The following is a 14,365-nucleotide window of genomic DNA, read 5'->3' on the forward strand; positions in this document are numbered from 1 at the left end:
TCCTGGCACAGGAAAGGGGCCCTCCACCCTCGATGTCGTGGTGCAGGTGTCCAGCATACCCTGAGCAGTGTCGGTAGCACTGGCACTGGCATTTGCTTCTTGGGGTCCTGCCTGCCTGAGCATGCTCACGTTGTTTGGCCAGGAGATGTTCCAGCTGGACAACATCTGCTCCTTTCTCGCCTCATCACAGATTCTCTGCTTGCAGAGCAGGCAGTTACTGCTGGCAGTTAGTACAGGCAGTGCAGTTAGTGCAGGCAGTTAGTGATGGCAATTTCTGCTGACAGAGCAATTAGTGTGATTAGTGCAGGCAGTGCAGGCAGTGCAGGCAGTTTCACCAGCGGAGGTTTAGGTTGGTTATCAGGAAATACTGTTTACAGAAGGGCTTGTTAGGCACTGGAACAGGCTCTCCAGGGAGATGGCTGAGTCACTGTCCCTGAATGTGTTTAAAATCCATTTGGATGTGGTGCTCGGGGACATGATTTCGAGGTGGGTTGTCAGAGTTAGGGTCGGATGGTTAGGTTGTGGTTGGACTTGATGTCTTGAAGGCCTTTTCCAACATGAGCAATCCTACGATTCTTCAATTTGCGTAACCTGAATAGCCCCACTGAGGGCTATAAGCTTTTCAGAAGGGAGAGGCAAAGTAAGAGGGGTGTGGGAATTGCTGCCTATAACAAAAAGACGACGGACTGCAAAGAGCTGCCTCTGAGAAATAGTCAGGCAAAGGTTGCGAGCCTGTGGGTTAAAATCAGGGTTGAGACCAACAAAAGACAGCTGGTGGTCGGGGTCTACTACAGGCCACCGAATCAAGGGGAGCCTGTAGATGTGACCTTCTTCCTTCAGCTGCAGGCTCTGATCCTACTGGGGGATTTTTAACCACCAAGATACCTGCTGGGAAACAAACATGGTGAGCTAGCTGCAAGTGATCCAGGAGACTCCTTGAGCCCAATAATGGTGACTTTCTGGTACAGGTCTTGGACAGGTTGACCAGAGGGGACCAGCTGGCCACCAATGGCTGCTGGACCTGGTGCTCAGCCATGCAGAGGAGGTGGTCAAAGAGGTTAAGATTGGAGGCAGTCTGAGCTGCAGCAACCGTGCCCTGGTTGAGTTTGTGATCTCCAGACACATGGGCCTGGCAAAGAGTGGAGTCAAGATGCTGAACTTCAGGGGAGTGAACTTCAGTGAACTGTTTGAGGAATGGTTGAATGAGATCTCCTAGGAAACTGTCCTTGGGCACAAAGGAATGGAACACAGCTGGCAGCACATTTAAGAACATGCTTCTGAGAGCACAAGAGCTCTCCATCCCCCAGAATAAGAAATCAGGCGAGGGGGCAGGAAACTAGCGTGGCTGAGCAGGGACCTGCTGGGAAGGCTGAGGGAAAAGAAGGAAGCAGTGGAAGTGGGGATATGTGGCCAGGGAGGAACAGAGGGATGTTGTTTGGATGTGCAGAGATGGCATCGGGAAGGCCAAGGCACGGACAGAATAAAGTTCAACAAGGGATGTGGGGAAAAAAAAAAAGAAAAAAGAGTTTGTTGAAGTACATTATGACATTATGAGTAGCTGGTGCTAAGCATGGAAGGAGAGATGGGCAATCCTAATAGCCCCAGAGCATATTCTGAAAATGTTGAGGAACCTTGATTCTTCTTGCTCCACTGGGCTCAGTTGGGCAAGACATAATTGGTATCTAAGACAGGTTTTTTATGGTCCCCTCGAGGAAGGTGGAGGACAATCAATTTGCATTTACTTGGAGGGAGTGCAATGCACATTCACCCGATTACCCCAGGGGTACAAACACTCGCGCCCACTCTGGCACTCGGAGCATAGGCACGGAGGCTGCAGAAGCTCACGTTGGACCACGGTGTCCGGGTTTATCTGTATATTGGTGACATCCGCATATGGGGGAATGATGATGTCCATGTAGGGAGGACCCAAGCCTGCGCAGTGTGACACCTGAGGAGCCCTGACCCAGCCGGGACACTCCTGGTCTCCTCTAGGCAGGTGCCTGGCCGTGCTCCCACCCCTACAGACACACCGGTGCTCTCCCACCAGGGCTGCCCCTTTCAGAGCCCCTCACCCCCTTCATCGCAGGCCACCTCACACACACACCGGCTCAGCCAGCTCACACCTTGCAAGCCAGAAATCACTCTGCCTGGCACGCCCACGCTCTCTGCACCTGCTGGCACCACGGACACACGGATTCATTGCCCCGTGCTCTGAGCCCAGAAGTTGCACTCAGAGACCAAATGCGCATGAGCGCACAGATCAAACAGCACTCAGCCAGGTTAGAATAAAGATAGCATTTAATCAGAATTCTATGTTGACGGGATGGAATGAGAATTCTACATTGGCGAGATGGAATCAGAATTCTACGTTGACGGGATGGAATCAGAATTGTACGCTGACGGGATGGAATCGGAATTCTACACTGACACGATGGAATCACACATCTCTGGGGAGCTGCCTGGTGTTGGCAGCCTCGTGCCTCTCCTCACGCTGTCCCCTGATGCAGCTGCAGGTGCAAACCCTGCGCAGAGCCCGGAGCACAGTCCTGATGACAGCTGGCATCCTGCGGCGAGACGCTGCGTGTGGTGCGGCAGCGGTACCTGTGGGGAACAGAGAGCTGTAGGCAAGGGGCAGAGGCAAGGCCCTGCTGCCACCCACCACCATGGAATTTCCCTGGGAGGACTGGCCGGAATATGGCAGTGCACAGAACGCTGCCGGTCTCTGTGCCACTTGGTGGGCATCTGAGCTTGACAGGTTCCTCTCTGGGATGGCTTTCTGCTCAGGGACGTACCTGGGCCATCCTCCGGTGCATCTCTGAAGCACACAGAGCTCTGTGCACTTTCTTCAGCCTCGGCAGAAACCTGTGTGGAGAGAACAAAACCACACCCCTGTATGCCACTGGCTGGTGATGGTGTGGGTGCCAGGGCCCCAGGGAAGGGATCCCCTTTCAAGGCCCCTTTGCTTGAAGGCAAGGCAGGGGTAACAGAGGGGCTGTCCACCCTAATGCGTGGAGCTGGCTGGAAAGGAGACAGCACCAGGAATCTCCCCACAGCGCACACTCCAGGCACCGCTTCTGCCTCTGCCTCCAATTCATGCCTGCTGCTGACCACGCACAGCTGGCTCACCTCATGCTGAGGGCCCACATCTTCTGCTTCCTCACAAGCTGACGCATGCTCCTCAGTCATGGGATCTGCAGCCACAGATGAAGCTGAAGACGTGGCCTCCACTTCACCAGATGACTCATCAGAGGTGCTGGATGTGATGCCGACTGCCTCTGCTTCAGCATCTTCCTCAGAGTCACATTCCCAGTCTTCCTCCACATTCTCCGGTGCTGAAGGGCAAGGACAAGAGGACGGGTGCATGCCCTCATCTCTCACCGCAATGTCTCTGGCATCCTGCATGTCCTCATCACTGTCGCTCTCATTACTGGACTCCTCTGGTATAACTGGCAGTCTAACAGGCCGCGTTCGGGTGTCACCAGAGTCAAGAAACCAGTCACTAGCCCATGATGTCTTGGGCCAGATGCCTGGCATGCCCGGAACAGTGCCAACATTATTGAATGTGTCACCTCTTGCCTGGAGCCTTTGCTGCCTGGGGCTTCTCACATCCCTTGGCCAGGAAATATTCCAGTGTGACAACATGAGGCCGTTTCTGTCCTTGTCACGAATTCTCCGCATTGCTGGGATCATGGGAGAGTGCCCATAGGGCTCCCTGTTGATCTCGCTGGGATCTGGGAGTCTCCGTGCTTCTCCCAGACCTTGTCCGGAGGATTCAGGTATGTCAGCTGATTCTTCTCTTTCGCCTCCCTCGCACACTGACAAGGGGAGAGATGCTGCATCGGCCTCCTCTGCGGGGCATGCGGCCTCGGAAGAATCTGAGCTTTCTGCATCTTCCAGCACTGATGCAGGCAGAGGCTCAAAGTGTCCTGCAGGCCCAGGATCAGCATCCAGAAGAGATGGTGAGCACACAGTGTCTGCCTCATCAGATGGGGCAAGAGAAGCAACCTGCAGGGTGCCAGATGACTGTCCTGCCCTTTCTATCTCTGCAGCCTCTTCCAACTCTAGCTGCAAGTCCTGGACTCTTACATCCCTGGCTGAGGAATCTGAGTTTTCCCCATCTTCAGGACCTGTTAGAGGCAAAGCCTCAAGGTGTCCTCCAGGCCCCGGGTCCGCAGCCAGAAGAGAAGCTGAAGGCATGCTGCCTGCCTCATGAGATGAGGCAAGAGATGCGCTCCACAGTTTGCCGGACGAACATCCTGCGGATTCCCTCTCAGCAGACTCTTCAAATTCTGGCAGCTCAACCTGCACTCCAACATCCCTGGTTCGGGAACCACCAGAGGCAGGAATCTGAGCCCTCGATGTCACGGAGCGTCCGCCCAGTTTTCCCTGAGCAGTGTTGGCAGCACGGGGCCTGGGCACGCTCACAGAGTTTGCCCGCCATGTGTTGCAACCGGACAACTTCTGCGGTGTTTGCGGAGGTCTCGGGGCAAGTACTGGGAGTCTGCTGCCTCTACCGCCCACGGCACACGCTCTGCCTCTTGAAGGTGTGGAAGAGGCTGCTGCTGGCAGAGCAGGCAGCTTACAGGCCCGAGAAGATGCTGCTGCTGCACACCTGGGTGCAGCTGCCGGCAGCCCTGGCTGCCTTAAGCGAGGCAGCAAGGGTGGTCGAGGCTGCCCGCTTCGCCCGCCGGCACCGCCGCAGGTCACCGCCGCCGGAAACTCCCGCCCGGCCGCCTGCAAGAGAAGCCGAGGAGAAAGGCCGAGTGAGCGCGGTGCTTCCCGCTCCCGCCGCACGCGGCACCGAGGGCAGCGCTCAGCCCGCGGGCGGCCGCCGCCCCGCTCCCCGCAGCCGCCCCGGCACAGGGCGGTCCCCGCGCGGCGCGGGAAGACGTCCGGCCCCGCCTCCCTCGGGCTCCCTACCTGTGCTCCGCGGCTCCCGGAGGTCCGCGAGCTCTCCGGGCCGGGCAGCGGCGGCAGACGGACGGAGCCGCGGAGGGACGAGCCCGGGCTCCGGCCGCCCGGCGGCACCACCTGTCGGGAGAAGGAGGCGCGGGACGGAGGCGGCGAAGTCGCCGCCGGCCGAGCCCGAGCGCCTCCCTCCCCGGCCCGGACCCGGCGCCGTTCCCGCACGCGCGGCAGCCCCGCGTCGGGCCGGCGCTCGTCCTTCTTCTCTCGCTCCTCGCTCATCGTCGCGTCCTCGCGCTGAGGCTCGGTCGCACGCACCCGGGGGAGCCGTCGCCTCCTCGCGGAGCCGCTCTCCCGAGAGTGAGCGGCACTCTCTCCGGGGGACTTCGGCCCCTCGAGGCGGCCCCGCGTCACAATGGCCTTCGGGCGCGACGCCGGCCCGCGTCACAAAGCCCCGGCGGGTACCGCAGCGCACTGCGGCAGCCCTCCACGCACGCCTGGGCGGCCGGCTGCCTGGGGCTCGGCGTCGTCCCGATGACGGCGGGCCAGGGGCGGCGAGTCGCCGTAGCGTGTGGGGGACAGAGAGCTGCAGGCAAGGGGCAGAGGCGAGGCCCTGCCTGCCCACCGCCGCTGCGGGTTTTCCCTGGGTCGGTGCGCCTGGATATGGCGGGGCATGCAGTGCTGCTGGCCTCCCTGCTGCTTCGTGGGCCATGTGAGCTGGGCAGGCCCTCCCTGGGATGGCTTGCACGCCCACGCTCTCTGCACTTGCTGGCACCACCGACACAGGGATCCATTGCCCCGTGCTCTGAGCCCAGTAGTCGACTCAGAGACCAAACGTACCTGAGCGCACCGATCAGGCAGCGCTCAGCCTGAACAGAATAAAGGTAACATTTGATCCGAATTCTACATCTACGGGATTGAGTTTTTCATCTCCAGGAGCTGCCTGGTCTTGGCAGCCTCATGCCTCTCCTCTCGCTGTCCCCTGATGCAGCTGCAGGTGCAAGCCCTGCGCAGAGCCCAAAGCACAGTTCTGATGACAGCTGGCATCTGGCAGTGAGCCACTGCGTGTGGTGCGGCAGCGGAACCTGTGGGGGACAGAGAGCTGCAGACAAGAGGCAGAGGCAAGGCCCTGCTGCACTGTACTCAGGTTTTCCCTGGGACAGTGAGCCTGGTTGTGGCAGGGCACGCACTCCTGCCTGCCTCCGTGCCAGTTGGTGGGACATCTGAGCTGGGCAGGCTCTCCCTGGGATGGCTCTCTGTCTGGGGACGTACCTGGGCCATCCTCCGGTGCATCTGCAAAGCACCTGGGGCTCTGTGCAGGTCCTCTGGCCTCTGCAGATTCCTTGCATGTGGTCTGGCAGCGGTTCCTGTGGGAGACAGACAGCTATAGGTAAGGGGCACGGTGGGCTCCAGGCAAGGACCTGCGTGCCCCCCCCCCACAGCTTTTCCCCAGGAGGGAAAGCTGTCCTGGGCACAGCAGGACGGTGTGCTTGGAGTGCTGCCAGCCTCCGAGCTGCTGACGGGGCTGGTCGGGCTCAGCAGGCCCTTCCTGGGAAGGCTCTCCATTTGGGGACATATCTGGGCCATCTTCTGACGTCTCTCTGATGCGACTGGAGTTCTGTGCACCTCTTCTGGCCTCTGCAGAAACCTGTGAGGCGAGAGGAAAACCAGCCCTGTAGGTTCCTTGCCAGCAACACTCCAAGTTCCAGGTTCTCTGCTCCTGGTTTGTCAACCATGCCTCTCACATGAAGGCAAGCCAGGGGTTATGGAGGGGATGTCCACCTTTCTGCATGGAGCTGGATGGAAAGTAGACAGTATCAGGCATCTCCCCACTGTGCACACTCCAGCATAGCTCCTGTCTGTGCCTTCATTTCACACGTGGTGCTGACCACAAGGACTTTCCTCACCTAGTGCTGATTGCCTTAATGCTCTTTGACATGCAGGTGAATGTCCCTCAGGTCTGGGTTCTGCAGCCACAGGGGAAGCTGAAGGCCTGGTCTTGGCCTCAGCAGATGAAGCATCAGGTATGCTTGGTAGGACCGTGGCTGCCTCAGCAGCTTCTTCCTCACGGTTGTCTTCCCATTCTTGCTGTACAGCCTGCAAGTATTGAGTTTACTACAGTAAAAACTGGAGAGTAAGGGCAGCCGTCAGTGCACTGTCTCTGGCATCCAGTTTGCTGCGATCTGTGCCAGCAGCATTGGAGTGTCGTCAGTGGACTCTCCCTGTGCATCCTGCACGCTGGGAATGTCCAGAGGCAGGAATCTGGCCATCAGTCTTGCTGTTGTGATGCAGATACCTAGCACGCCGCGTGCATTGTTGGCAGCATTGGCATCGTCATCTGCTGCTTGGAGCACGAGAAACCTGGGCGTGCTCACACTGCATGGCTCAGACAGGTTCCTACTGGACAACATCTGCTCCCTCCTTGCCTCGTCACGGATTCTCCGGATTGCCGGGTGAACTGGGGGACATCCATAAGCCTTCCAGTAGATCTCTCCGGGATCTTGCATTCTTGATGGTTCTCCCAGAGCTTGTGTGGAGGACTCAGGCATGGCCATAGCTGGTTCTTTTCTTTTCCCTCCCTCACGTGCCATCACGTGCATCGCTGGCCTCTTCTGGAGAGTGTGCAGTCTTGGGAGAAGTTGAGTGTTCGGCACCTTTGGTGTCTGAGGCACACGTAGGCTCAAGTTGTCCTGCAGGCCCAGGACCTGAGTCCAGAAAAGAATTTGAACTCATGGTTTCTGCCTCATCAGATGGGGCAAGAGCTGTGAAACAGCAAAGCACCAGGAACTGTCCTGCAGTTTTTCCCTCTGGAAGTGGGCTCTTCCAGCTCTCGCTGCACAGCCTGCACACTTGCATCCCAGGTTTGAAAATCACCAGAGGCAGGAAACTGGCCCCCAGCGTTTGCAATTGTAGTGCAGACGCCCCGCATGTCCTGAGCAGTGCCAGAAGCACTGGCACCATCATCTGCTGCTTGGGATCTTCGATGCCCCTGGCCCTTTTACACCGTTTGGCCAGGACACATTCCACCTGGACAACATCCGGTCCTTTCTCTCCGCATCACGAATTCTGCGGATTGCTGGGATCATGGGAGAGTATCCGCAGGCCATCCCTGTGATCCCTCTGGGATCTTGCAATCTTGGTGCTTCTCCCAGAGCTCGTGTGGAGGATTCAGGCATAGTGCTTGCTGTTGATTCACTTTCTTCTCCCTTGCACGCTCCCAAGAAGAATGGTGCATCGTTGGGCTCCTCTGGAGAGCTTGCAGCCTTGGAAGCAGCTGAGTTTTGTGCATCTTCAGGCACAGATGCAGGCAGTTACCTTGTTTGCTCTTTGCCAGGACATGCTTGCCTTCTTGAGCCCTTCTTTGTGGGAGGGGAACATGGGTGTAGAGGCTGCATCAGTGTCTGTGCAAGCCGTGGCCAGCACCTGGGCCATTCTTGCTGGTGTTCCCAGGCTGCTGGTGGGTGCATGGAGCTCTGGTACTGCCAGCTGCAATCCGACTGTCGGGCTTCTGGCTGCAGCACAGCCCAGGGACGCAGGGTAGCCTTGCTTGGGTCTGACATGCAGAGGCATAAAAATGGGTGATGAGTCTTGCAGGACTGGCACCCCGCTCTCAGCTCTTGGTGCCATCTCCTAGAGGTGTAAAGTTCCCGGAGGACTTGGAGAAACTTCTGGGAGTCAGCAGTGTCTAATGCCCATGGCATGCGCTCTTCCTCTTGGAGAAAATGTGGAGGCTGCTTCTTGCAAAGCGGGCAGCTTAGGGGCATTAGAAGATCCTGCTGCATGCCAGAGTGCAGCTGCCAGAATCATTGCCTACCTCAAGCGAGGCAGCAAGGCTGGAAGAGGCTGTCCACTTTGCCCACTGGCACTACTGCAGGTCAGCGACAGCGTAATCTCCCACCCGTCTGCCTGCAGGAGATGCCGAGAAGAAACACCAAGTGAGGTGAGCGTGGCCCTTCCCGCTCACGCTCCGCAGAACACCGAGGGCAGCACTCAGCCCAGGGGTGGCTGAGTGCAGAGGAGCTGAAGCGGAGGAGGGCTGGTCCCCACATGGCAGCCTCCACGGCCCGGCAGCCCATTGTGGCAGCTCTCCACACATGCCTGGGCAGCTGGCTGGGGGCCACCGGCGGCGAGTTGCAGCACATGGTGTAGCAGCGTGTGCAGGACAGAGAGCTGCAGGCCAGGGGCAGGGCGGGCCCAGGCAAGGCCACCAAGCCTGCCTGCCACCAAGCTCCGCAGCTTTCCCCTGGGAGGGGTGGCCCGGGCACAGCAGGACTCTGTACATGGAGCTGCTGGCTGGGCCGGTCGGGCTCAGCAGGCCCTCCCTGGGTTGGCTCTCACTTGGAGACAGAGATGGGCATGCTCAAGCTGTGTGGCCAGGATGCGTTCCTACTGGACAACATCTGCTCCTTTCTCGCCTCATCACGGATTCTCCGGATTGCTGGGTGATCTGGAGGATACCCAGAGGGCTCCCCGTTGTTCTCTCTGGGATACTGCCATCTCGGTGCATCTCCCAGATCGTGGGTGGACAATTCAGACATGGCCATAGCCGTTCCTTCTCCTTGTCCTCCCTCACACACTGACAGCAGGAATAGCGTTGCATTGACCTCCTCCGGACAGCGTCGATAGGATCTGAGCTTTCTGCATATCGAGGCACTGACACAGGCAAAGGCTCAAGATGTCCTGCAGCCCCAGGTTCTGCGGCCAGAAGAGATGCTGAACGCATGGTGTCTGCCTCACACATGGCACCGTGCGGCCCGACTGTGTGGAGAGGGAGGTGTGGTATGGAGGTGCCGAAGTTGCCAGCAGTGTCCCCTGCAGCAGTGACTTCAAAGGCCGCCAGCCTCCCGGCCAAACCCGGCCCTGCTCCTCTCCACCGTGGCCCTAGCAGTTAAGTGCAGTGCAGGCAGTTAGTGCAGGCAGTGCAGGCTGTGCAGGCAGTTATTGCTGGCAGGTGGTGCTGGCAGCGCAGTTAGTGCAGGCAGCGCAGGCTGTGCAGGCAGTTATTGCTGGTCTTTAGTGCAGGCAGTTACTGCTGGCAGTTACTGCTGGCAGCGCTGTTAGTGCTGGCAGTGCAGGCAGTGCTGGCAGTGCTGCAATGCAGGCAGAGCTGGCAGTGCTGGCAGTGCTGGCAGTTAGTGCAGGCAGTTAGTGCTGGCAGTTAGTGTTGGCAGTTAGTGCTGGCAGTGCCTGCAATGCAGGCAGTTCTGGCAGTTAGTGCTGGCAGTGCTAATAGTGCTGGCAGTGCAGGCAGTGCAGGCCATGAGTGCTGGCAGTTAGTGCTGGCAGTTAGTGCTGGCAATGCAGGCAGTGCAGGCAGTGCTGGCAGGTAGTGCTGGCAGTTAGTGCTGGCAATGCGGGCAGTGCAGGCCATGAGTGGTGGCAGTTAGTGCTGGCAGTTAGTGCTGGTAGTGCAGGCAGTGCAGGCAGTGCAGGCAGTGCAGGCAGAGCTGGCAGTTAGTGCAGGCAGTGCAGGCAGTGCAGGCAGTGCTGGCAGTTAGTGATGGCAGTTAGTGCTTGCAGTGCTGGCAGTGCAGGCAGTGCTGGCAGTTAGTGATGGCAGTTACTGCTGGCAGTTAGAGCAGGCAGTGCAGGCAGTGCTGGCAGTTAGTGATGGCAGTTACTGCTGGCAGTTAGTGCTGGCAGTGCAGGCAGTGCTGGCAATTAGTGCTGGCAGTTAGTGCTGGCAGTTAGTGCAGGCAGTGCAGGCAGTGCAGGCAGTGCTGGCAATTAGGTGCTGGCAATGCAGGCAGTGCAGGCAATGAGTGCTGGCAGTTAGTGCTGGCAGTTAGTGCTGGCAGTGCAGGCAGTGCAGGCAGTGCTGGCAGTTAGTGATGGCAGTTACTGCTGGCAGTGCAGGCAGTGCTGGCAGTTAGTGATGGCAGTTACTGCTGGCAGTTAGAGCAGGCAGTGCAGGCAGTGTGGCAGTTACTGCTGGCAGTTAGAGCAGGCAGTGCAGGCAGTGCTGGCAGTTAATGATGGCAGTTACTGCTGGCAGTGCAGGCAGTGCAGGCAGAGCTGGCAGTTAGTGATGGCAGTTACTGCTGGCAGTTAGTGCTGGCAGTGCAGGCAGTGCTGGCAATTAGTGCTGGCAGTTAGTGCTGGCAGTTAGTGCAGGCAGTGCAGGCAGTGCAGGCAGTGCTGGCAATTAGTGCTGGCAGTTAGTGATGGCAGTTACTGCTGGCAGTGCAGGCAGTGCTGGCAGTTAGTGGTGGCAATTAGTGCTGGCAGTTAGTGCTGGCAGTTAGTGCTGGCAATGCAGGCAGTGCAGGCAATGCAGGCAGAGCAGGCAGTTACTGCTGGCAGTGCAGGCAGTGCTGGCAGTTAGTGCTGGCAGTTAGTGCTGGCAGTGCAGGCAGTGCTGGCAGTTAGTGATGGCAGTTACTGCTGACAGTTAGTGCTGGCAGTGCAGGCAGTGCTGGCAGTTAGTGATGGCAGTTACTGCTGGCAGTTTAGTGCTGGCAGTTAGTGCTGGCAGTGCAGGCAGTGCAGGCAGTACTGGCAGTTAGTGCTGGCAATGCAGGCAGTGCAGGCAGTGCAGGCAGTGCTGGCAGTTAGTGCTGGCAGTTAGTGCTGGCAGTGCAGTTAGTGATGGCAGTTACTGCTGGCAGTTACTGCTGGCAGTTACTGCTGGCAGAGCAGGCAGTGCAGGCAGTGCTGGCAGTTAGTGCTGGCAGTTAGTGCTGGCAGTGCTGGCAGTGTAGGCAGTTTCACCTCTGGGAGGTGCTCCCAGAGATTGCCTGGAGGACTCAGGGATGGCCATAGCTGTCTCTTCTCTTTCTCCTCTCTCGCATAATGAAAGGAAGAAGGGTGCTTCGTGGCCACCTCCAGAGAGTGCACTGTCATGGAACAGCCTGAGTTTTCTATGTCCTCAGGAACTGATGTGGGCAAAGGCTCCATCTGTCCTGCAGGCCCAGGACTTGCACCCAGAAGAGAAGCTGAATGCATTGCTTCTGCTTCATCAAACGGGGCAAGACGTGCACTCTGCAGGTCACTAGATGACCGTCCTGCAGGTCTTGTCTCAGCAATCTCTTCTACATCATGCTGTTCTTCCTGCACTCCAGCATCCGAGGACAGGAACTCTCCTGGCACAGGAAAGGGGCCCTCCACCCTCGATGTCGTGGTGCAGGTGTCCAGCATACCCTGAGCAGTGTCGGTAGCACTGGCACTGGCATTTGCTTCTTGGGGTCCTGCCTGCCTGAGCATGCTCACGTTGTTTGGCCAGGAGATGTTCCAGCTGGACAACATCTGCTCCTTTCTCGCCTCATCACAGATTCTCTGCTTGCAGAGCAGGCAGTTACTGCTGGCAGTTAGTACAGGCAGTGCAGTTAGTGCAGGCAGTTAGTGATGGCAATTTCTGCTGACAGAGCAATTAGTGTGATTAGTGCAGGCAGTGCAGGCAGTGCAGGCAGTTTCACCAGCGGAGGTTTAGGTTGGTTATCAGGAAATACTGTTTACAGAAGGGCTTGTTAGGCACTGGAACAGGCTCTCCAGGGAGATGGCTGAGTCACTGTCCCTGAATGTGTTTAAAATCCATTTGGATGTGGTGCTCGGGGACATGATTTCGAGGTGGGTTGTCAGAGTTAGGGTCGGATGGTTAGGTTGTGGTTGGACTTGATGTCTTGAAGGCCTTTTCCAACATGAGCAATCCTACGATTCTTCAATTTGCGTAACCTGAATAGCCCCACTGAGGGCTATAAGCTTTTCAGAAGGGAGAGGCAAAGTAAGAGGGGTGTGGGAATTGCTGCCTATAACAAAAAGACGACGGACTGCAAAGAGCTGCCTCTGAGAAATAGTCAGGCAAAGGTTGCGAGCCTGTGGGTTAAAATCAGGGTTGAGACCAACAAAAGACAGCTGGTGGTCGGGGTCTACTACAGGCCACCGAATCAAGGGGAGCCTGTAGATGTGACCTTCTTCCTTCAGCTGCAGGCTCTGATCCTACTGGGGGATTTTTAACCACCAAGATACCTGCTGGGAAACAAACATGGCGAGCTAGCTGCAAGTGATCCAGGAGACTCCTTGAGCCCAATAATGGTGACTTTCTGGTACAGGTCTTGGACAGGTCGACCAGAGGGGTCGACCAGCTGGCCACCAATGGCTGCTGGACCTGGTGCTCAGCCATGCAGAGGAGGTGGTCAAAGAGGTTAAGATTGGAGGCAGTCTGAGCTGCAGCAACCGTGCCCTGGTTGAGTTTGTGATCTCCAGACACATGGGCCTGGCAAAGAGTGGAGTCAAGATGCTGAACTTCAGGGGAGTGAACTTCAGTGAACTGTTTGAGGAATGGTTGAATGAGATCTCCTAGGAAACTGTCCTTGGGCACAAAGGAATGGAACACAGCTGGCAGCACATTTAAGAACATGCTTCTGAGAGCACAAGAGCTCTCCATCCCCCAGAATAAGAAATCAGGCGAGGGGGCAGGAAACTAGCGTGGCTGAGCAGGGACCTGCTGGGAAGGCTGAGGGAAAAGAAGGAAGCAGTGGAAGTGGGGATATGTGGCCAGGGAGGAACAGAGGGATGTTGTTTGGATGTGCAGAGATGGCATCGGGAAGGCCAAGGCACGGACAGAATAAAGTTCAACAAGGGATGTGGGGAAAAAAAAAAAGAAAAAAGAGTTTGTTGAAGTACATTATGACATTATGAGTAGCTGGTGCTAAGCATGGAAGGAGAGATGGGCAATCCTAATAGCCCCAGAGCATATTCTGAAAATGTTGAGGAACCTTGATTCTTCTTGCTCCACTGGGCTCAGTTGGGCAAGACATAATTGGTATCTAAGACAGGTTTTTTATGGTCCCCTCGAGGAAGGTGGAGGACAATCAATTTGCATTTACTTGGAGGGAGTGCAATGCACATTCACCCGATTACCCCAGGGGTACAAACACTCGCGCCCACTCTGGCACTCGGAGCATAGGCACGGAGGCTGCAGAAGCTCACGTTGGACCACGGTGTCCGGGTTTATCTGTATATTGGTGACATCCGCATATGGGGGAATGATGATGTCCATGTAGGGAGGACCCAAGCCTGCGCAGTGTGACACCTGAGGAGCCCTGACCCAGCCGGGACACTCCTGGTCTCCTCTAGGCAGGTGCCTGGCCGTGCTCCCACCCCTACAGACACACCGGTGCTCTCCCACCAGGGCTGCCCCTTTCAGAGCCCCTCACCCCCTTCATCGCAGGCCACCTCACACACACACCGGCTCAGCCAGCTCACACCTTGCAAGCCAGAAATCACTCTGCCTGGCACGCCCACGCTCTCTGCACCTGCTGGCACCACGGACACACGGATCCATTGCCCCGTGCTCTGAGCCCAGAAGTTGCACTCAGAGACCAAATGCGCATGAGCGCACAGATCAAACAGCACTCAGCCAGGTTAGAATAAAGATAGCATTTAATCAGAATTCTATGTTGACGGGATGGAATGAGAATTCTACATTGGCGAGATGGAATCAGAATTCTACGTTGACGGG

General features: G+C 57.2%; 1 protein-coding gene across 1 annotated transcript; it reads right to left on the reverse strand.

Annotated features, from left to right (window-relative positions):
• Positions 1 to 2,437: 2,437 nt before the first annotated feature.
• LOC146543676 (uncharacterized) lies at positions 2,438 to 5,187 on the reverse strand. The gene is made up of 3 exons (XM_085231802.1): positions 3,127 to 5,187; positions 2,793 to 2,862; positions 2,438 to 2,601 (listed from the first exon to the last, which is right to left on the reverse strand). Exons 1-3 carry the CDS (start codon positions 5,185 to 5,187, stop codon positions 2,438 to 2,440), a joined length of 2,295 nt encoding a protein of 764 aa, XP_085087928.1.
• Between the last annotated feature and the right edge of the window lie 9,178 nt (positions 5,188 to 14,365).

This window comes from Meleagris gallopavo, chromosome 10 (genome assembly GCF_905368555.1).
Source record: "Meleagris gallopavo chromosome 10, MGAL_WU_HG_1.1, whole genome shotgun sequence".
NCBI lineage: Eukaryota > Metazoa > Chordata > Aves > Galliformes > Phasianidae > Meleagris > Meleagris gallopavo.